This window comes from Mobula birostris, chromosome 15 (genome assembly GCF_030028105.1).
Source record: "Mobula birostris isolate sMobBir1 chromosome 15, sMobBir1.hap1, whole genome shotgun sequence".
NCBI lineage: Eukaryota > Metazoa > Chordata > Chondrichthyes > Myliobatiformes > Myliobatidae > Mobula > Mobula birostris.
Window position 1 is genome coordinate 24,931,535 of NC_092384.1, and position 24,190 is coordinate 24,955,724.

Sequence of the window (24,190 nt, forward strand, 5' to 3'; positions counted from 1 at the left end):
CTATTTGATCTTGTTAGAGGGCTGTTCAATAATCTTATGGATCATTGGAGATTTCTCATATACTTCTGAGGGAACAGTTCTGAATACCATACCATTTGCAGAGACTTTGAAGCGGGTTACCAGTCTCAATGGGAAACAGTCCAACCTACACTGCCAAGCTATGATCACCCCAACTTCCATCACTGAGCTGCAGCATAGAGTTGATCACACATTCGGAGACTGAACCCCAAATCATTGTCATGGTTCACTGAAGCATACAGGAGGATAGTTCTTGTACTTAGCATTAACATAATTCAGGTCCTCTAACAAACTGTCCACCTCGGGAATTAATCTTTTACATCATATTTTATTTGGCGACTCAGGTGAGAGGAGCGAGAGTGTCGGTATCAGAGCTCAACGGGAATCTGGAGAGAGAGGATGAAAGGGGCAGATTCCACAAGACTAGTCTTTTTGGGCTTCACAAGTGTGGAAAGTGTCAGCATCAGAGGCCTTCTGAAGTTTGCAGTGAGAGTACAAAAAGAGCACACTTGGGCAAGTCCCTTTTTTTTAAAATCAGCAGCTCAGGCAAGAGGAGTGTTAGTGTCAGAGCCCTACAGAATTTGGGGGAAGAGAGGATAAAAGGAACAGATTCAGCAGGGCTGGTCTTTTGGGGCTGTGCAGGCATGGAAAGTGTTGGCGTCAGAACCCTAACCTCAGCTGCAAATAAAATGTTGGTAGGCTCAAGCAGAGCGTCCATTGTTGGAGTGTGCCAGAGAAAGGGTGTGAAAGCTTTGGCGTGAATAGGCTACAGTTAAGAAGAGGCAAGCCTTCTTATTTAGTATTGAGTAGTCAGGATGGAATGCCCCTCCTGTCAGATGAGGGTCTTCAGGATATCTGACGGTTTCCCTCATCACTACATCTGCATGAAGTGCACCCAGTTTCAGCGCCTGATTGACGGGGTCAAGGTGTTTGAGCTGGAGTTGGATGCACTCAGGATATTCTGGGAGGCTGAAGATATTATAGATGAGACTTTTGAAGAGGTGGTCACCACAGGCTTCGGACAGTAGATGGGTGATCACCAAGAGAGGTAAGGGGATTGAGTGGTCAGTGCAGGTCGTGGTGCACATTAGCACCAATGACATAGGCGGAAAAGGGGATAAAGTCTTACGCAGTGAGTATATAGAGTTAGGAAAGAAGTTGAAGAGAAGGACCTCCAAGGTTGTAATCTTCCGATTCCTCCCTGTTCCAGGTAGGAATGGGGTGAAAGCATGGATGAATGAGTGGCTGAGGAGATGGTGCAGGGGACAGGCTTCCAAGTTCTTAATCATTGGAACCTTTTCTGGGGAAGGGGTGACCTGCACAACAGGGACGGGTTACACCTGAACTGAATGAGAACCAATATCCTGGCTAGAAGGTTTGTTGGTGCTGCTTGGGAGAGTTTAAACCAGTTTTACAGGGGGCTGGGAATTGGAGCCCCAGATCAGTAAGGGAAGGGTTGGACCAGAAGGTAGATGTCAGGGAAAGTATTGAAATGCAAAAGCAAAATAACAGGTACGATAGGTCGAATAGTTTAAGATGTGTATATTTTAACGTTAGGAGTATTATGAGCAAAAGTGATGAACTTAGAACATGGATCAGTACATGGAACTAAGTGTTGTGGCCATTGCTGAAACTTGGTTGAAAGAGAGGCAGGAATGGGTGACTAATGTACCAGGTTTCTGAAATGATACAAAAGGTAGAGGAGATGGCAAAAGAGAGGGGTGGAGTTGCACTACTGATCAGGGACAGTATCACAGCTGCACTCAGAGGAGTCCATTTAGGCAGAAGTCAGGAATATGAAGGGTGCAATCACACGGATGGGACTGACTACAGTTCCCCCAATAGACACTGAAACATTAAGGAACAGATATGTAATCAGATAAAGGAAATGTGTAAAAATAATAGGATTGTTGTCATGGGGGATTTCAACTTCCCAAATATAAACTAGTGTAAGGGGTCTAGGTGGGGCAGAATTTGTTAAGTATATCCAGGAATGTTTCTTAAATCAACATGTGGACAGTCCAACGAGAGAAGGGGCTGTACTGGACCTGGTATTGGGTATTGAGCCTGGCCAGGTGACTGATCTTTCAGTGGATGAAGTTAGGGAACAGTGACGACAACTCGTTAACTTTCAGGATAGCTATAGATAGATAGGTATGGTCATTGTGGGAGAGCTTTAAACTGGAGTAGGGCAAATTACAAGGGGACTAGGCAGGAACAAAGAAGCATTAATTGGGAACCGATGGGATTTACCACAGGTTATTGGGGTCTGTGGTGAATTGGCTGTTCGGATTCAGAACCAAGACAGAGGGTAGCTGTTCAAGGGAATGCCCGAAACATTGACTATCTACTCATTCCATAGATGCTGCCTGACCTGCTGCGTTCCTCCAGGATTTTGTGTGTGTTGTGTTAGAATATTGTGCCCTACAAAGCAAATATCCAAGGAAGCAAAGAACAAAGTATGTGCGGGGGAAAGTGGCTGTTGGAGGTTTCATTATCCATTTTTTCCCCCAGACACTAACAACTAATACTCATAGGAACAATTAGAGATGAATGAAAATTTATCATCTGGTATGGCAAAAATGGGTTGCAAACTAGATGGCAGTTAGTTGCAATAGTGTTTCTAATTCCTCTTTTGGAAACTTATTTAAAAATTGGTCAATTAATCGTGGCAGTGCTCATGGAAAGTCCTTGCCCTTATGTTTTTTCTCTATTATTTTTTGCTTTCTCACCTTTTTGAATCTCTGTGCTGGTGTACCTTCGCCTTCGCTGAAGTATCTGTCAGCTTGTCTGTTCAAGCCTCCCTCGTCACCATGCCTGAACCTAGCTTTGCCAGTCTGGCTACAAGGTGAAAGTGTATCTGGTGCTGGAGGTAGAGCTGGACCCAGAAGACAATGGAGAATTCCACGGTGGAGTCGCCTGTCATCTTGGCAGGAAATGGTGAAACTAGTGCTGAGTTTGAAAAGCTCTGCAGGTGTGTTTACCCTCCTCTAGTCTCATCGAGATGGAATGCAATCCGTCTGCCCCCCAGCTTCATTGCTGATCCCACCCTCCAGTGTAGTCTGAGCGGAGTTTGCCTGTGACCAAATGGGTTTCCTCCCAGATTGTGAGATTGCCCACTGTAGGGTGAGCTCATAGGGTTAGTGAGAATGTGTGCTTTCATGGTCTGCGTGGCCAAACTGCAAGAGTAATTGTATCCTGTGACCTCTCTTTCTATGCAATGCAACAACATTGATCTTGTTATATTCTAAGCTGCTGCCGTACAGAAATTTTGAATTTCAATTACCAAACAAATCTTAAAGAAGAACACTTCTTTACCTCCGTCATCAAAGAGCCAGTAGATGTCAATGTTTTTTTTGGATTGTCCCAGCTGGAAAATGGTACTGGTCTGCTGCTCAACAAACGCTGCTCTGGAGTCTACTGAGATTTAAAAAACAGTGAGAGTTGTTTCACTGTATGTAAAATAATGTTTTATGTAAGAATAAGTGACAGAGGCACCAGTCAATTCACAGTAATACAATCCAGTTAAGCTGCAAGCACATCATTACAAATTCCCACTAGAGATGCTTATAATTATCAAAGTTAATTATTCTTTTACTTAAATTTCTCTCTGCCTTAAAAATTATAATTGATTATGTTGCAAAAGATCTACCTAGGTGTCTTTCTTCTGAGTACCAGTAAATACTTGACATGTCACATCTAGTAGAGAGAGTGAAGGATCTATGAATGATTTAACCTGATCCAAGTTGTACAATCATTACATCAGAAGCATGGAGTGAAGAAAGCCAATTGTTATTAATTTTAATGGCTCAGGTAGTTGTTCTAATGACACGGCACTTAATGATGACGAATTGTTCCTGCACACAAACTCTTTCTACCTTAACACAAGAGATTCTGCAGACACTGGCACATGAAATGGTGGAGGAACTCAGCAGGTCAGACTGAATCTATGGAAAGGAAGGGTCTCAGTCTGAAATGTTAACTGTTTATTCCCCTCCAGAGATGCTGCCTGACTACTGTACTCCTGTGCCATTCTGTGTTCCTCATCTTTAATACAGTTTTTTAAAATAATAAAACAGCACAAGAAAAGATACGATGACAATTCCATCTGGAAAGCAGCAGCATAGAAACGTAGAATTCAGCAAAATAAGTTAGGGGATTTATCATACTTGAGTTATTACAAAATAAAAGTAATCATTTACAATTTGTAAGTAAAGTAGAAAATATTGGAAACGCTCAGGTCAGGCAGCATTTGCAGAAAAAGCAACAATTATCATTTTAGGCACAGGACCTTTTGTCAAAAGTTTACATTTTGTGTCTTATGACAGTCAGTAAGTGTTGCATTATTTAGTTTAACAACGTATTCACATGTGCAATTAGCTATTGTTATCTCATATGCATTTTCTTCAAAATACAAAAAAGACTGACAAAATGATACAAAGAATAAAGGTCTGTGAACTTTTATTCAGGAACCTAGGGTGAAGGGCAAACACCTTCATTAGAAGGTTTAAATGATGCTAAACAAAGATGGAATAGGGAAGGGAAAGCAAGCTCATGCCGTAGAACTAGAAGGGTAGTAACATAGAGGGAGCACTGATTTCTATCAAAGGGTGGCTTTCAGCATGTGTCTAAAATAGCAGACTTCATTTGCAGACTGTGGTCCTTTAACATCTGCCGGACAATGCTGAGGATGTTCTACGAGTCTGTGGTGGCCAGTGCTATCATGTTTGCTGTTGTGTGCTGGGGCAGCAGACTGAGGGTAGCAGACACTAACAGAATCAACAAACTCATTCGTAAGGCCAGTGATGTTGTGGGGATGGAACTGGACTCTCTCACAGTGGTGTCTGAAAAGAGGATGCTGCCAAAGTTGCATGCCATCTTGGTCAATGTCTCCCATCCACTACGTAATGTACTGGGTGGGCACAGGAGTACATTCAGCCAGAGACTCATTCCACCGAGATGCAGCACAGAGCGTCATAGGAAGTCATTCCTGCCTGTGGCCATCAAACTTTGCAACTCCTCCCTTGGAGGGTCAGACAACCTGAGCCAATAGGCTGGTCCTGGACTTATTTCATAATTTACTGGCATAATTTACATATTACTATTTAACTATTTATGGTTCTATTGCTATTTATTATTTATGGTGCAACTGTAACGAAAACCAATTTCCCCCGGGATCAATAAAGTATGACTATGACTATTTCGTCACAAAGAAGGGACACTGTGACTCAATTCAAATTGACAAAAGTACTGTTCATCCTGCAGGGGCACTGTGTACTCAAGCACATTAAAGTGCAGAGAATCTGGTCTCGCATGGTTCAGTGCAGTCAGTGAGGTTAGTTCATGCTGCGTGATCTGTGTATGATGCAGCTCTTTACAACACTGGCTCCCTGAAGTGGACCAGCTCGAGCAGGATCCAAAGATTTGCTGTCATCGGAACCTACTTCAAGTACAACCCTCTAAGAAAAATGCCTACCCTTTGTGGAATCTCTCTTTCAGTTGCAGATTGCTCTTCCTCTCTCACCATCCCACTCATCAATCACAGCTCTCCTCTCATGACATCCAGCTGAACCCTGATTCCAGTCCAACTTAATCCAAGCTGCCTGTAGTCTGACCTTTTCTAGCCTATCCTTAACTCTCTCAACTCCTGCAGCCTTGGCCCTGATACCCAGTTCTACCCAAACACCAAGTGCCCACTCAATCTGGAGGCCTGAAAATCCTGCTCCCTAACCCCCTTTGCTAGCCCAGTCAGCGTTGGCCCAACTGCAGAACCACTCGCTGCCTATTACAAACTCTCCCATTTGCAAACCACATCCCTGGCAGCTCATGACATCTAACCACGTGTCCCCCAGATTCCTCTCCTTCCACACCCCATTGCAGTAACTGTGGTCCGACCCTTCCACTTTGTGCACCCTGCCCCTCCTGTTCCTTCAAGCACTTCCACCTCCTCTACCTCCCAAGAACCCAGTTTTATGAAAAGCACTGTATAGCTTTGATGTAACAAGCCTCTCGAACAATCCAAATCATTGCAGAATTCAGAACAATCTTTCATCAGAACAGAAACCGTGAACTATTAGCTGTTTTGGTCTCCACAGATCCGGCCTGATTGCCAACATGAGCTGAATAATTTTTGGTTACTCACCACAAGTCTGCGTCATTCTCGTGATGTCCAGGCCTTGCTTCATTCTCATCACGCACACGCCATAATTCAAGTCAAATGAGTCACTGAAAATTCAAACACAGGCTTCAAACTTAGCCAAGTAATAAAGTAGTCAGCTAGAGCAATTGCCAAGAACATAAGGCACCCCATGCAAGGCTTATTGAGAAAGTAAGGAGGCATGGGATCCAAGGGGACATTGCTTTGTGGATCCAGAACTGGCCTCCCCACAGAAGACAAAGAGTGGTTGTAGACGGGTCATATTCTGCATGGAGGTCGGTGACCAGCGGTGTGCCTCAGGGATCTGTTCTGGGACCCTTACTCTTTGTGATTTTTATATATGACCTGGATGAGGAAGTGGAGGGATGGGTTAGTAAGTTTGCTGATGACACAAAGGTTGGGGGTGTTGTAGATAGTGTGGAGGGCTGTCAGAGCTCACAGCAGGACATTGATAGGATGCAAAACTAGGCTGAGAAGTGGCAGATGGTGTTCAACCCAGATAAGTGTGAAGTGGTTCATTTTGGTAGGTCAAATATGACGGCAGAATATAGTATTAATGGTAAGACTCTTGGCAGTGTGGAGGATCAGAGGGATCTTGGGGTTCGAGTCCATAGGATGCTCAAAGCAGCTGCGCAGGTTGACTCTGTGGTTAAGGCGGCGTACGGTGTATTGGCCTTCATCAATTGTGGATTTGAATTTAGGAGCCAAGAGGTAATGTTGCAGCTATATAGGACTCTGGTCAGACCCCACTTGGAGTACTGTACTCAGTTCTGGTTGCCTCACTACAGGAAGGATGTGGAAACCATAGAGAGGGTGCAGAGGAGATTTACAAGGATGTTGCCTGGATTGGGGAGCATGTCTTATGAAAACAGGTTAAGTGAACTCGGCCTTTTCTCCTTGGAGCGACGGAGGATGAGAGGTGACCTGATAAAGGTGTATAAGATGATGAGAGGCATTGATCGTGTGCGTAGTCAGAGGCTTTTTCCCAGAGCTGGAATGACTACCACAAGAGAGCACAGGTTTAAGATGCTTGGGAGTAGGTACAGAGGAGATGTCAGGGGTAAGTTGTGTTTTTTGTTTGTAAGCAGAGAGTGGTGAGTGTGTGGAATGGGCTGCCGGCAACGGTGGTGGAGGCGGAGTCTTTTAAGAGACTCCTGGACAGGTGCATGGAGTTTAGAAAAATAAAGGGCTATGGGTAACCCTAGTAATTTCTAAGGTAGGGACATGTTCAGCACAACTTTGTGGGCTGAAGGGCCTGTATTGTGCTGTAGGTTTTCTATGTTTTTATATTTAGTCACCTGAGGTTACAGTAGAATTACCAGATAATTCGTAGCAATTCAAACTGTCCAAATGGGGCTTTTTGAGGTGGGGCATGGAGTGGATAACATAGCACTCATCTCAATGTGAGAGAAGCTGGATAGATCAGAGGGTGTTATCCATTTGATCAGGATAATGGTTGGTGTCATGCCTGTTGGGCTGGGCTTGTTTATTAGCCCACTGCATCTTGACTAACTGCAAAAAGACCATTCGTTGTGGAAATCAAAAGAATGTAGACAGTGGAATTCAGAAACAAAAGTGCAAAATGCTGACAGCACTCAGCAAATCAGGTAGAATATGCGGGAAGAGAAACAGAGCTAATGTTTCATTTCAGATCACCGTGGTAGAGAAGGCTGTTATGTTTTGTAACTCCAAAACATTAAACAAATGGAAAGCAAAAATACAGAGCCGTGAATAAGGTACCTGAGATTTGTTTTTACTTTAAGCGAGGCGCACGCATCTCACATGGTAGCATCATGATGAATGCAATTCATATATTTTTTCCATATAACCCATAATGAATTATTTAAACAAAGAATGCTTAATCAAACAGTATATTTATGATACTACTCAGATATTACTGAAATAATAAACACAACACTTCTCCCTGCTTAGCTCTAAACTCTAACCCTATATAGAATTCATCTCAACTTATATACATTTGATGTTGTTCAGTTGTTTAGCTGAGTCCGACTCTTCGTGACCATAGGGTCCATAAGGTTTTCGTGGCAAGATACGGAAGTAGACTGCCAGGTCTTTCTTCCCTGCAGATACTGCTGCTGCCCAGGTTGGGACCCAGCTGGGTTTGGACTCAGGACCATCTGCCTGGAAGTCCAGTGCTGATGCCCCTACACCAGCAGCCAGCATAATGTGTATGTGTACACGTACACATAAAACTATGAAAATAGACATCCACAGCATTGAACATTTTAATTTGCCCCATTCAGTCCTAAAGATTTAACTGCTGTGGAGGATGTCATACTCTTGTGGGATAACCTCATTCCTGACAAGGGGTGGTGGTGCTGGGAGAGGGAGGGGTCACTCTGCTTGGCAGGTGAGACTTGTGGCTATGAAACAACCTCAGGTTCTAGGGCCTCCTCTGTGTTGGTTGTAGGAGTTGACCCTGGGACTCCTTTGGACAGCTCTGGACATCTTTCCTCTTGGCATCCTGCACAGTGCATGGTAAGCTTCACTGGACGATATGGATCACGTGTGAGTACAGAGCCATCACTATTTCCTTTACCTTTTGGAAAGCCACCTTACACTGCTTTGTCAATTGCCATTTCTTCCCGATCTGTAGAAATCTGCTCGAGGGGTGGGGTACAGTAGCCAGGTTCCAATTGTTATAGTAATTGACAAATTCTAAAAAGGACCGCAATTGTGACACATCCTTTGGTATTGGGATATCCACCACTGCTTGAATTTTCTTAGCACAATTGTGTAATCCCTGTGCGTCGATGGTGTGACTGCAGTGCAATGCTTGGTGTAATGAATTCACTGGTAACACCGAGGGTCTGGGCAGCCTTGCACCACCTGGTGAACAGAGTGCAGGTGTAGATGCCACTCCAAAAATAAGCCTATTATAGCAATAAAGCCCTCTATAAGCGTTGGTGGTGAGAAAAACTTTGGACTCTTCTTCCATCCCCATCTGTACGTTGGCCTCAGCTAAATCCACTTTGCTGAAGCTGTGTAGCCTTGGTTGTAGCAAGCACTAGGCCTAAAGCCTCGGGCTTGCCTGCAGCTGCAGACCAGGTAAGACGATGCAGAAGCATTACAGCGTGGCGCCATGCTCGGGTGGGGCTTGGCCTCTCCCATTGGTGCTGCCCTCCAGTGTTCGAGCAGTGGAACGACAGACTGGATTGCTTGCGTCTGCACGCTGCTGGGAGACTGTACCACCAATTGCTGGACATTGTTACTCAGGGTTTTGGACTATATATATGTTTTTTTCCCCTGAGTCAATACGCTTCTTTGCTAGCTGTTTTGTGTTACTCACTATTTCGAATGTTTGCTTGCTATTTTGAATGCTTTGCACCTTGGCCCCAGAGGAATACTGTCTCATTCAGCTGTAACTACGTATGGTTTGAATGATAATTAAACATGATTTTATTTGATTTGAAGTGTTTCCCTCCAGAAAGGTTTGCAAAGATATCCTCTATCCTGGGTACAGGGTATTGATTTACTTTCAATGCTGGGTTGATGGTGACCTTAGAAATCCCCACAGAACCTGACAGACCCATTTTTCTTGGCTACTGGGACCACTGGCATTGCCCATGGGCTCCACTCAACCTTGGGAAGAATTCCTTCAGCTCTCAGGCAATCTAGCTCACTGGCTACTTAATCACATACAATACAAGGAACTGGATAGGCTTTGCAAAACTTGGGTGTAGCATTTTCACTTATCACTATCTTACCCTTGATAGGCTTCAGTTTTCCAATGCCATCCTTGAACGATGCTCTGGCATCATCTAGTACCTTACTTAATTCGCTTTCAGTTGATTCCATTGCAGGGGATGTGGCATACAAATGATGGATGGATCTCCAGTCAAGTTGTAGTTATCGCAGCTAATTGTGGCCCCACAATGCTGGCCCTTTTGTTTTTATTACATACAAGTCCAATATGGTCTGTTGGTTGTTGTATTTCACTGTTAGAAATGTCATCCCCACAAGATTTATTTATTCTCCAGTGTAAGTTCTTAGTTGGATACCTGCAGGCTTCAGTTCAGTATCTTTGAAATGACTTTCGAACTCACTTTGTGGAACCAGATGAGCCAGTGTCCTATTCCATTTTAATAAATTTGCCATTCACTCCTGGAGTGAGCCATATTGCTCGTCTCCTGTTAATGCTCACATGGTAAATCTCAAGGCTACCCAGTCCTGTGTCATCATTATCAGATTTTTATCGACAGCATATAGATTAGTGCTCTTTTTGAAATTACAACTTGACTTTTTCTCTTCCCTTTGCAGTCTGTTTACTTATATCTGCCCAACATACTCTTTGTATGTCCTACCTTGTTGCATTTTATGCAAGTTTCGCCTTTAAGCCTGCATCGGTCTGGTGTATGTGAGCCCCTGCCACAAAAGTAACACAAATTGTTCCACTAGGCCGGTTTCTGTTTGATCACTGCAATTTTGTTCATGCTTATTTTCAATCCTGACTACAAATCAATTGTGTCTGTCTGCAGTTTCCATTGATACAGTGATTTCAACTGCTCTTTTAAATGTAAGTGGGTTTCAGTTAGGAGCCATCTTTGAAAGCTTTCTTTTAAGATTCCACAAGCTATATGATCTCTCAGTGTATTATTAAGCCCATCACTGAACTGACAATGCTTAATCTCTTCAATTTAGCCACGTACGCTGAAATAGATTCCCCTTCGTTTAGATTCCACTTATAAAACATAAAGCATTCTGCTATCAACAATGGTTTCGGTTCTAAGTGCTCCTGCATTACTTTCATATCATCAGCAAAGCTCATTTTGGCTGGATTGGCTGGAGCAGTCAAACTTCTAAGTAAACTATATGCCTTTAAACCCACACACGAGGAATTCTGCAGATGCTGGAAATTCAAGCAACACACATCAAAGTTGCTGGTGAACGCAGCAGGCCAGGCAGCATCTCTAGGAAGAGGTACAGTCAACATTTCGGGCCGAGACCCCTCATCAGGACCAACTGAAAGAAGAGATAGTAAGAGATTTGAAAGGGGGAGGGGGAGGGGGAGATCCAAAATGATGGGAAGACAGGAGGGGGAGGGATGGAGCCAAGAGCTGGACAGTTGATTGGCAAAAGGGATATTAGAGGATCATGGAACAGGAGGCCCAGGGAGAAGGAAAAGGGGGGGGGGTTAAAACCCAGAGGATGGGCAAGGGGTATAGTCAGAGGTACAGAGGGAGAAAAAGGAGAGAGAGAAAAAGAATGTGTGTATATAAATAAATAACGGATGGGGTACAAGGGGGAGGTGGGGCATTAGCGGAAGTTTGAGAAGTCAATGTTCACTTATTTCTCATTGACTATTCCATTTGCTTTAAAATACTGTTCAATTTCAGTATATAATTTCAGTTATCTCTTGTGCAATCACATAGTCTAGCTTTCTGATGTAGCCAGGTATTTCTGCTAATTTTTTAATGATTTTTATCACCCGGTATTCATGGTTTATGAACCAATGAATTCTTCTGTTTTCTCCTGATAACTGGATTGCCTCCACCTCCTTTTTTGAAGAGACACGCGCTGCACTGCTTTTATTTAATATAAAACTCAAATGTCCAGCTGTGCTTTTCAAAAAACATTCGAACGTCTCACTGCACTTGAACAGGTTGTCTTGGGTTTGTTTAAAAGTCACTCTTTGTCACTGTTATGCTTTGTAAGTCCAAAACATTAATCTAATTGAAAGTAAAGCACTGAGCCTGGAATAGTGCATCTTAGTATCGTTTTTTTCTTTAAGCAAGGTGCATGAATATTGCATGGTAATATCATGATGTATGCAATTTACGTATTTTATAGTTAAATGAACAAGAATGCTTAATCAAACAATGTAGTTACAACATTACTCAAATATTACTGGAATATTGATTGCACAACAAAGGAGGACTTCTATGTGGGCAACAACCAACCAGGATGTGTTAGAAGGTTCTGACAAATGGCTTGCATCTATTTCTCTCTCTAGTTATGTCATCCGACCTGCAGAGTGTTTTCAACATTTTATGGTTTTGTTATCATTGGCCGTGTGATACTTTCAGACATGGCACATAATTGAGGTCAAGTGGGCTAAATTTATTGCATTTTTCATTCCATTTGGTTTAGCTTGATTTATAAGCCTTTCATTGTGCCCCAATCAGCATCTTACACCATCTTACTTGGCCCAGAAATTCCAGTGTGCCTTACTGTGACACATTGGTAGTTGTTTAGTAGGGAGCCAATATCTGCCTCAGTCAACGCTCACCATGGTTACCAAGGTCTCAGAAATCACTAATACGTCAATGGACTTTTCATAATCAAAAATATGCTGCTTAGAATGAATGCTGGATCTGATTTTGGGGTTGGATGGGAGAGGAGGATTGGCAATATATTTGAGATTTAGCGCCTGGAGTTGGATTGTTGAAATTTGAGAATGGGAGAAGAGTCACTGCTAACAAGACTCATTGCCATCCCAGTGCAGAGGTAGGTGAGATGGGACAGATCAAGTGGAAATGGAAGTGTCTGAGATTGGTAGGCCTTGGTAAATTGGTGTGGGAAGGTACTGTACATGGATTCTAATGAATCAGGGAAGCTGGAAAGATGTCAGCTACTGGAGAGTTGGAGCCAATAATGGAGGGTCAGTGGGGCTGGTATTGCCTGGTGGGAGTTAGCAGGATTTGCAAATCGGGATCGATTGAACAGGCAGACTGGTTGGATGGAGGGTGAAGGCCAGAGCCCTTCCAGTGTTCTGGAGGAGGGCAAGAGAGAGCAGATGGAATCAAAGGCTTTTGTCAATATGTTGGAGAAATAAACTGTGGTTCTGGAAGAAGAGAGAAGGAAGAAGAGAGAAGGAAGACCTTTCAAGCAGAATCTATGTAAAACATTTCAGCACCGGATAAAGGTGTGGTGGAGAGGGAAAACTGGGAGAATAGAATGGAGTTCTTATAGGAGGCAAGGTGGCATTACATGTATGAATTTCTGGACCATTGCACTACAGTTATTCCTCATTAATATCAATCTATCTCCCTAGAACTGAAACTTAACCACACCAGTGTGAAACATTATTCCTTTTTTTAAAAAATTTAAAATAATTTGTCCAGCAAATAGAGAGCTCCAGACCTGCCTGTCTATACCTGTTCCCTACCTCCGGAACTACCCACAACTCTACACATTATTCCTTAAGTAATTGTTTATCTTACAGATTTCAAAAATGAAAAATGTCAAATTTGAAATATTTAACTTCCTTTTTTGTCCCTTTGTAATTTGAAATCAAGTGACATAAAAGATCCTTCAATACAAAGCTGAAGAAGAGCAGGAAAGTTATATGTGGTGTGTGGACAATATTTATAATTCACTCACTATTATAAGGTATATTGTCTGGTTATTACCACATTGGTGTTTATGGACGTGTGATGTGCATCGACTGGTTACTGTCCTACAATATTAACCATACCTCCAAAGCACTTCGCTTTGGAATATTTTGAATGAGGTATGAAGAGTTATATAATCTTTCTCTTACTCCAAAATTCCTTTATCTCTTATATTCATAAGTTTGACATTGAATTTCTTGACACTATTTAATAACTCGCTTTCAGATTTTGTCTTAATTTCAATCAGATCAGTTAAGAAATATCCTTGCACTTTTAACTCGGGTCTTGAAGATCCAATTTCCTCACCATCACCAATCGGAAAAGTGTCTCACAAGACAATGTTAAATACCTATATGAGCAAGGTTAAACAACTAAGGAGATGGGACATTTCGTCCACTGAAGCATGAAAATGTGGCCTATTCTGCATATGCAGTTTGGTTGTTGCACTGTTCAAATACCTTCATTTTATTTTTATCTTTGTTCTTCTGCACAGTTATAGCTGAGTATTCGCTACAACCTGCACAGTGTTGTCTCTGCAGTGCCTGAACAGACAGGAGGAAGAGGTGAACATCCCAAGTGACCTCCTGCATGCATTTCACACAATTCCAAAGGAACTGTCAGTCCCGTATTAGCCCAGAACTACCAGAAAGAAAAGATGCGATTGCCAGTTCATGCTGTGGTCAACCTTGACAATGAGGACATGTGTAGAGGTCAGTTCTGCTGGAAATTACTAAAACTCATGTCTAGAATAAATCTTGGAATGAGTTTTCAAAGTATTTACATTTAAAATGCTCTCTTTTTGAAGAAATTTGCAGAGTGAAGTACTCACTATATAATGCCAGTGTAGTTTTCCAACTTCTGTGGATGATCAGAATGCCAATTCCTTTTAAATCCCATCACAAGGACGTTGGGCTTCATCCTTCCCAGCCCAACAGCCTAGTCAAGGTGAAATGTGATTTATTTTAAACCATGCAGTAACAGTGGCAAAAAGGTTTATGTAAACAAAGACAATTAGTAAATCATAATGCATTTATTCATACTGCAGCCTTTACTTTCTATGATAAATAGTCAGTAATTATGGAAAAATATCTTCATAGTTATCAAAATGTCTGCGGCCATTCACAAGCTCACAAGGACGAAGCTCAATGCAGTGGCAGAGTTGCATTTTTGAGGCATGTTTGGGAAGTGTGGAAATGCTCACTCTCTTGTTTGCTTGGTTCTTCACCAATCACTATTCCTCATCCCAATGATGTGCAAAAGGCCCGTCTCTTGGTCCTATATAATTAGTGCAGTTGGAACTGAAGTGAAGCACTGCATTGGGTATTAAATAGCACAGATTTTTATCTTGGACATAAATCAAGTGGTTATCCAGAGACTTTTTTCCTAGGGCAAAAATGACTAATATGAGGGGGTATAATTTTAAGGTGATTGGAGGAAAGTATGGGGGGATGTCAGAGGCAAATTCTTTACACAGAGAGTGGTGAGTGTATGGAATGCACTACCAGGGGTGGTGGTCGAGGCAGATACATTAGAGGCATTTAAGAAACTCTTAGATGAGCACATGGATTGATTAAAAAATGGAGTGCTATGTAGGAGGGAAGGGGTTGATTGATCTTGTTGAAATGTCAGCACAATATCATGTGGGGTGAAGAGTCTGTACTGTGTAAGTCTATGTCTATGACCAATAGCCTTCTGCCCTTATGCCTCTGTCCGGCCTTTCGTCCCACTTCACCTTCTCTTTGCCCTCTACTGCACTTGGCCTCTGCCCTGCCCTGTGTTGCACTGTCAATCTGCCCCTGCGTTTTACACGTTTACCTGCATTAACATTCGCGATCCTGTTCGTAGGTTATCTGCAGCCACTGCGGTATAAAACGACCTGACCTTTCTCTTGATCATCCACTTGACGTGTCCATTTGAGGTGACTTCAGGCACCTTTTCTTTTTGATGTCCCTTGGATCAAGGACAGGGTGCAATTAGGTATAGAAATTCAGCAGTCAATCATGGCCGTGACGAATGAGTTAGTTTCAGAAACACCATATGACCATGGACATAGGGGACATTAAGCCATTAATCCATCAAGCATGTCCCGCCATTCCATCATGGTTGATTTATCATTTCACTCAAGCCCACTCACCCGCCTTTTCCCCATGTCCTTTGATGCTCTGACTAACCAAGTACCTAGCGACCTCTGCCTTAAGGCAATAATATTCAGTGGGATAGCCCTTGAAGCAATGCCAAATACAAGACAGAAATAGGGAGAGGGGTTATGCAATGGAATTTATCACCCAAGATGAGGGAAAAGTTTTAGTCAGCTACCCGATAAGTATATGTCACCAAGGTCTCAAAATGGTGTGGCAGCAGAGGAGGCTCAGTAATGTTGCAGTGTGGCCACAGTAAGAAATGTTATCTAGCAGGTAAGCATGGGCCACAGGAGAGGGAGGGTAGAGGGTGATTGCTGGAGAGATGTCTGGTGGTGAGTTGGACCTGCAGGAGAGGGTACGGTCAGCAGAGTGGGGGTGCTTTATCAACTCTGGAGAGTGTGGGGAGCTGGTGATTGGGGCAAAGGAAAGGGTGCAGGGGAGATTCAAGGATGTTACTAGGACTGAAACTGGAAAATAATTGGAAAGATATTTTTGATATTATCTCAACAGTTCTATGTTTTGATTTACAACCCCATCCTATTACGGCAATTTTTGGATTGCCAACGGTAGAAGATAGATCTTTGTCTTCTTCAGCCTGGCAGATGATAGCATTTGTTACTTTAACAGCCAGAAGATCTATTTCATTGAACTGGAAAGAAACCTACTACATTCCAATGGTTTTCTCAAACTATATTAAGTTTAAATTTAGAAAAAATTAGAAGTGATATCTTTGATCCTTCGATTAAATTTGAAGAAACTTGGAAACCTTTTATGCAACACTTTCATATGATGTAATCTGACTTTTCTGAATCTTCTTTATTAACTTAAAATATATGAATAGAGGAGCGGAGTTGAGACATTACTGAACGTGTTTGATTCAAGATATTGGTCTACCCCTGTTTTGTTCTGTTTGCTTTTTTTGGGTTTAGTATTTAGTGTTTTTTTTTCTTTTTTGGGGGGGGGGTTCTTTGCTTATATATGTATTTTTTTTCTTTTTTTTCCTTTATGACTAATTTCATCATGAGTTTGGAAGTCTATTATACCTATGTTATTTGAAAATTTTCTGTATATGTTTATTAATAATAAGATTATTCCAATCTCTTTGTATTAACATTGTTAACACACAACAATGTGATTATGATTTTGAAAATTAATAAAAAGATTTAAAAAGAAAAAGGACTGAAACTTGTAGCAATGAGGAAGCTTTGCTTTCTGTGACACAGGGAAAGCTGAAGGGAGACATTAATGAGGTGTATAAAATAATAAGGGTCTAAAAAAGATTACTGGGAAGCTTTTTACTCTAAAATCCAAAAAAAGGCAACTAAAAAAGCTATAAGGGAGAAGATGAAATATGAGGGCAGACTAACCAATAATATAAAGGAGGATACTAAAAGTTTTTTCAGTAATATAAAGGGTAAAAGGGAGGTGAGAGTTGATATTGGACCACTGGAAAATGATGCTGATGAGGCAGCAATGGGGGACAGAGAGATGGCAGATAAACTTAATGAGTACTTTGTATCAGACTTCACTGTGGAAGACAAGAGCAGTGTGCCAAAGGTCCATGAATATTAGGGAGCAGGAGTGAGTACCATTGCTATTACAAAGGAAAAAGTACTTGGCAAACTCAAAGGTCTTAAGGTGGTAAGTCACCTGGACCAGGTGGACTACATCCCAGGAGAGAGGTCGCTGAAGAGATAACGAATGCATTGGACATGATCTTTCAAAAGTCATCTGATTCTGGAATGGTCCCGTGCAAATGTCACTCCACTCATTAAGAAGGGAGGAAAACAAAAGAAAGGAGACAGTCAGCCTAACCTCAGTGGTTGGGAAAGTGTCAGAGTACATTATTAAGGATGAGGTTTCAGGGTACTTGGAAACAAATGATAAATCAAAGTCAGCATGGTTTCTGTAAAGGAAAATCTTACCTGACAGATCAGTTGGAGTTCTTTAACCAAGTAACAAGCATGGTAGACAAAGGAGAGGCAGTGGATGTCATCTACTTGGATTTTCAGAGGGCATTTGATAAAGTGCCACATAAGATAAAATCCTATGGTGTTACAGGAAAAACACTGGCAAGGATAGAGGAATGGCTGACAGGCAGGAGGCAGTGAGTGGGAATAAAGGGGGCCTTTTCTGGTTGGCTGCCAGTGACTAGCGGTGTTCCTCAGGGGTCAGTATTGGGACTGCTACTTTTCAAATTATTTGCCAGTGATTTGGAAAATAGAATTGATGGCTTTGTGGCAAAGTTTGCAGATGATACAAAGATAGATGGAGGGGTAGGTAGTGCTAAGAAAGCAATGTGATTGCAGCAGAGGATATAAATTTAAATTAATTGGTGGAAGCAGGAAGATGAGGAAAGATTTTTTATTTTGAGAGTGATGGTGTCTTGAACATAATGTTCAAGAGATGAAAGGGTGAGTGAGGGGCAAAAATCAAACCATTGAAAAGGTATTGGGACATGTATTTGAAGCATCATTATCTTTGAAGCTATAGATTCAGTGCTGAGGTTCAGTAACAATTTTTTTTGAATTACGCGTTCATATGGGTCAGATGACCTGCAATATTACACATTTTGTACCAATCAATGTACACATATTTAGGTTAAACTTGAGTAATAGTATTCCATAAAGCTATTTTCTGCTGCACAGTACTCGAAATATAGAGATCAGGTTTCAAAGGTTCAACTGCACTCACGATGAGCACATTCCCGCACACCATCAGACTGTGGTTTTTGGTAAAAGTCCCAATAAAATCCACCAGTGCTGGACGGAAGTTAGGAGGACCAGTAAGAACCAAACACTGAGGCCTGGAAACATACAAAATCTTGAAGTTAATCAAAGCAATATCACACAGTTGGAACATTATGAAAACCAGGAGGAGACAGAAAAAAAAGCACTACATTACAGAGTTCAACACTTGCATCCCATGAAGCAAAAACAATTGGAATAATGTTTTACAAAGTCTACAGATTTTTTCTAGGTCCTTGATGAGTCTCATCGTCATTGCAACCATAACCCCACCCCGATGTGATGCTCAAATCACTCCCAAACTGATGGCAATCTCTCCCCACACTCCCACCATCAATTGCCTCAGCCTGATCCACCCAACTTGATTCAAGTCCCAATCTTCACCCATATCTCTTGGCTGTTCTCTCCTCACCTATCGTGACCTGGAATCTTTCTCAGATTCAGATTTATCACTGTGCATCAAAACATACGGTGAAATGCGTCATTTGCTTTAACCAAACACCAAAGGATGTAGCCCGCAAATGTCGGATTTCTGGCGTCAAAATAGAATGCCCACTGTGCTTGGCAGAACAGCATGGAACACAACAAAACAGAACATACAAAAGTGACAAAGCAACAACAAAACAAGCCCTGTCCTTCCCTCCCACCCATATGGTACTCTAACACTAGGACAGGCTGTCTTTGGTCCATGGGACTCGTGAAGAATATGATATGCAGAAGATGATGATGCAGATCAAACAGATCACAACTACAAATTAACCTTACTATTAAACAGGAAGCTGCTTATTATTTGGATGCCTGACCACTAATCAAACACCCTTTGCTTTCATGTTCCTGCAATGTTTTTATACCCAATATGTAATTAAACATAATTTTTGGTTCTCCCAACAATATCTGGAAGATTTATTATTAATTCTGGTGATGGATTTGGATTTTATCACTTGTACATCAAAACATACAGCAGAATGTGTCACTTGTGGTAGCAACTAAACCACCCAAGGATGTGCTGGGGGCAGCCTGCAAGTGTCATCACACATCCCGGCACTAACATAGCATGGCCACCATGCTTGGTGTCTTGGACAATCCTGGAAACTTTGTACCACTGACAACTGGCAAATACCTTGGGAACTTCTATTCTCGTGGGACTCAACTAATGAATTATACAAGTCATTTTGGCTGGCTTAGGACTACTGAAGAACTCATTAATATTCAACTCAGCGAAAAATGTATGATGCTGAAAAACATTTAAACATTTTAGAGATCTGGTTCCTACTTAATCTAACTTCCCACAGCCAGTAGGTCTTCACAGTAATTCAGATTGTTGTAAGAAATCTATTGGCTAGTTATTTTCAGTTTAACATGTTTGCCGTCCTTCTGAGTCCGTGAAATGAGTTGTGTAGAGTTGTTCACGATCTCTGGAAGGAGTTAAAAAATCACTATCTCCAGCTACACGTGACCATTTTTATTTGTGGCTGCATTAGTTTTTGTGTGGAACCACAGTACCTGAGCACCAAATGTTACCATTTGTTGCAGTTCTACTGGTGTCTGGCGAAGGACATCTCTGGCCCTACTGCTATGGAAAGTCCCAATCAGCTGGACATTGCCACACTATGTCCTTTCTGGAAGAGTCCTTCCAAGCAAACACCTTTGACCATCAAGAAACATTCTGCTGACATTTCAGGATAGGACACTATGGATACAGTGGTGGGGTGGGGTGGTCTCTGAGCAAACTATCCTAATCATCTGGCAGAGAACCACATCAGTAGAGCTCACCAACAAGCACCCGGACCTCAATTGGCTGGGCTCTCACAGTCAAATCCTTCTTAGAGAGGCAAAATATCATCCCCAATGCATGCTCCCTCAGAATGGCTGCGGTTGGGAAGAGATGATCACCACACTGCTTTGCTAAGAGCCCCCAGAGAAAGACATAAAGTTCCTCGTCTCATTTTATCCCCAGTAGCTGCTTAATGAGGGATTCTCTGATCTATGGGCTGCTTCCAAGGACACACATTGAGATGGATATCAAGTGATGCTGGAAGACTATCAACTCGGTGAAAGACACTCTCTGTTCTGTCCAAAACCTGTTGCACTTCCAGCCCATCAAGGTGTCACTCCAGGCTGAGGAATGCACTGAAGCTTGGTGCAGCCAACACATAGGCTCTGTAGGAAAGGGCCACATAGCAGGCTCGTTTTGCTACCACGCATGGGTGGGAAAGCCCCTCAGAAACTGAACGGTGTATCACCCAGGGAGCCACATGATGACAATGGTGCTATTTTAAAAAAATTAATATGATTGTATGTATTACCCATGACTGTCATGATGGCGCCCCGACGACGCCACCAGGAGATAAGGGTGCAAGGCAAGGCAAGGCATTGCCCATGAATGTAAAATGATTTGTACTGTCTATTCTTTTGTATATATTTTTAATTATGAAAAAAGTTTATTTTCAAAATCTAAAAAAAACCTCCGGATACAAGGATTTACCTGTAATTTTTAATATGATCATCCACTTCGTTCAAACCCACAGAGTAGAACAGGGCCATGTTGTAGGAGCCAGCTTGAACAGATGACCCCCAATTCACATCTTAAAATGGAAAACAAGTTTTATATACAAAACTTATTAAATTACCAATCCAAGCTTTTCTAAGGGCTGGACTTTCTCACTCTAAGGGCTGGATTTTACTTTGACTTTAAAGCTAAACTACTAATTGCTATTTGGAGACACTATATAATGTGATGGGGTCTACACCAGCTATGAAGCCAGCACCAAGATTTGTGCTCTGATTCTCTGGTTAAAGCAATTTTTTCAACTTGTGCGAAAGACAAAGAACTATACTTACATTGGAGATAACAATACACAAACATGCTTTAACTATCTGACACGCAAAGCTTGTTGAAAGACATTGCTTGAAAAGTAACAGCAGCAATCTTGAACACAAGAAGGTTCTGCAGATGCTGGAAATCCAGAGCAACAAACACAAAACGCTGAAGGAATTCAGCCAGTCAGACAGCATCCATGGAAGGGAATAAACGATCGACATTTTGGGCTGAGATCCTTCATCTGGGCAGCAACCTTTCAGTGCACAGTATATTCCCTTACACTTTGAGACAATGAAATTGGGAAGGTCCTGACTTAATTCTCAGTCTACATCAGACTGTATTACAGGAAAGATAATAGCATGAATAGAAGATTGGCTGACTGGCAGGAGTCAAGAGTGGGAATAAAGAGGCCTTTTCTAGTTGGCTGCTGGTGACTAGTGGTGTTCTGCAGGGTCTGTTGTCGGGACCATCGCTTTTCATGGTATATGTCAATGGTTTGGATGACAGAATTAATGGGTTTGTGGCCAAGTTTGCAGATGATACAAAGATAAGTGGAGGGACAGTTACTGAGGAGGAAGCAGGGAGTCTGCAGAAGGACTTGGACAGATTAGGAGAATGGACAAGGAAGTGACAGATGGAACACAGTGTGGTCATACACTTTGGCAGAAGGAATAAAGAGATAAACTACTTATTAAACAGGGAGAAAATTCAGAAATCAGAGGTGCAAAAAGACTGGGGGGTCCTAGTGTGGGATTCCCTAAAGGTTAGCTTGCAGGTTGAGTCAGTGGGAAGGAAGGCATATGCAATGTTAGTATTCATTTTGAGACCCTAGAACATAAAAGCAAGGTTGCAAAGTTGAGTCTTTACAAGGCATCAGTCAGACCACACGGAGTATTGTGAAAACAAGAGATTCGGCAGATGCTTAAATCTAGAGTAACACATACAAAATGCAGGGTGAACTCAGGTCAGGCAACATCCATGGAAAGGAATAAACAGTCGATGTTTTGGTCCAAGACCAATGCCAGCACAAAGTATTGGAGAGTGTTTTGATGAGGTTCATGAGAATAAGCCCAGAAATGAAAAAGTTAACATATGAGGAGCATTCGATGGCTTTGGGCCTCAGAATAGAGGGATGTCCACTTAGAACAAAGATGTGGAGGAATTTCTTTAGCTAGAGGGTAGTGAATCTGTGGAATTCATTGCTACAGATGGCTGTGGAGGCCAGGTCTTTGGGTATATTTGAAACAGATAGGTTCTTGATTAGTCAATGCATCAAAGGGGGAGAAGGTAGGAGAACGGAGTTGAGAGGGATAATAAATCAGTCACGATAGATTGGCAGAGTAGACTCGATAGTCCGAATGGCGTATTTCTGATGCAAAAAGTCCATTCTATTCTGAAACTCTCAGTTGATGATCTAATGCCCTTGCCAACTAGGCTCATAACTCCCAAGTGAATATTTAAGCAGACAACTATGGATCATATTCCTTCAGAAAAATCATTAAGTACTTCTAATGTTACATAACTAAAAAGAATTACATCAGTTCATTAACTGAAAAGCTCTAAGCTTTAGCAATGTACGCAAATAGATTAACATTTGATTGTTTTTGTCTCTAGTGCGATGCGATACAGAGAATAGTAACACCATTTACATCGATTGTATTCCCAATTACTTACCAGGCTTCTTGTACAATGCATATGCCAGAAGGAAGCCTACAATTCCAATGGCAATGACGGCTGCCCACCATGTCAGTAAGAACATGATGACCACTGAAATAACTGCACCAAACAAAGAAGCCCACTTGTTATAATATGTGAATGAAGGTCTCCAACCTTTAGACAAAAAAAAAATCAAAAATTATTTAAAAGAGAGGCAGATAATATGTCAGTTAATATCTCCAACATTCTCACACTCAATGTCAGTAAGAGGAAGCAACTTCAGGAAGGGGAAGTCAACCAATGGAAAGGTTGAACAGCTTCAAGTTCCTGCTTTCAACATCTCAGAGGATCTATTCTGTGCCCAACACATTGAGACAATCATGAAGAAGGCATACTAATGGTTCTACATTATTAGAAGTGTGAGGTGATTGCTACATCACCCAAAACATGTGCAAATTTCTACAATTGTACTCACCATCTGGGACTTCTACCATTGGACAGAAGCCTGAAGACCCATTCTCAATATTTTAAGAATAGCCTTTTCCCCTCCTACGTCAGATTTCTCAGCAGTCCATGAACATGAACATGCTATTCCCTTTCATACTATTTATTTTTTCTAACTTATAGTAATTTTTATGTCTTCCATTGCACAAATTTTGCACATCGGTGATAATAAATCTGATTTTGATTCTCATTGATATAAGCACTTGCCAGATTTTTAATAACCGTGCACATTATCCTCATTTTTGTTTCACTTACAATCTACAGAAAAGTCTCCAAATAATGGTCAGCAAATTTACATAAACTGGAACAATACAAATCCATGAATTAGGAACACATACTAGCTGACCCTACAATTTCTGGCTGACCAGACTGCAAGCTCAAATCTCCATTCCCATCTATCTTCATCCTCCCCCAATTTATTATTTGTCTATCTCTTGCTGAAAAATATTCTGCAATTGTTCTTTGAGGAACAGAAATTCAAAGACTCATGAGCCTCTAATAGAAAACACTTCACCTCAGTTGTCGTAAATGACTGTTTGTCTTATTTTTAAACTGTGATCTCTTGATTCTCCCATAAATGGAAATAGATTCTCCATATATGCCCTGGCAAGAGCCCACAGGAGCTCATATGCTTCAATCTCTCACTCCAGTGGATACAAACTTTGCCTGTCCAACTTTTCCTCGTAACACAACCCATAGAAAGGTACTATGACAGAAGAAAGGCATTATAAAATACAGAAAATAATGAGGTGAAGAAAAAAATACTGGCCATTGAATATAGCATATGGAAG

At 41.7% G+C, this 24,190-nt stretch overlaps 1 protein-coding gene and 1 long non-coding RNA gene across 4 annotated transcripts in view; one reads left to right on the top strand and one right to left on the bottom strand.

Annotated features, from left to right (window-relative positions):
- LOC140210487 (uncharacterized) overlaps positions 1 to 24,190 on the top strand; it is a 143,951-nt gene that overhangs the window by 56,362 nt on the left and 63,399 nt on the right. Inside the window, exon 3 of one of the 2 annotated variants that reach the window (XR_011889243.1) lies at positions 14,024 to 14,240. This is a non-coding gene — a long non-coding RNA (uncharacterized lncRNA). Of the gene's footprint in view, positions 1 to 14,023; positions 16,647 to 24,190 lie in introns of those variants that run through there. The other variant, XR_011889242.1, reaches the window with a different exon arrangement.
- The window catches only part of slc12a3 (solute carrier family 12 member 3), a 72,436-nt gene that overhangs the window by 12,296 nt on the left and 35,950 nt on the right, over positions 1 to 24,190 (bottom strand). Inside the window, exons 14-20 of one of the 2 annotated variants that reach the window (XM_072279473.1) lie at positions 22,914 to 23,069; positions 20,904 to 21,003; positions 18,366 to 18,477; positions 15,346 to 15,480; positions 14,360 to 14,466; positions 6,161 to 6,243; positions 3,337 to 3,435 (exon numbers count right to left, since the gene is read on the bottom strand). In XM_072279473.1, the coding sequence (XP_072135574.1) occupies positions 3,337 to 3,435; positions 6,161 to 6,243; positions 14,360 to 14,466; positions 15,346 to 15,480; positions 18,366 to 18,477; positions 20,904 to 21,003; positions 22,914 to 23,069 (792 nt within the window). Of the gene's footprint in view, positions 1 to 3,336; positions 3,439 to 6,160; positions 6,244 to 14,359; positions 14,467 to 15,345; positions 15,481 to 18,365; positions 18,478 to 20,903; positions 21,004 to 22,913; positions 23,070 to 24,190 lie in introns of both variants that reach the window. The other variant, XM_072279471.1, reaches the window with a different exon arrangement.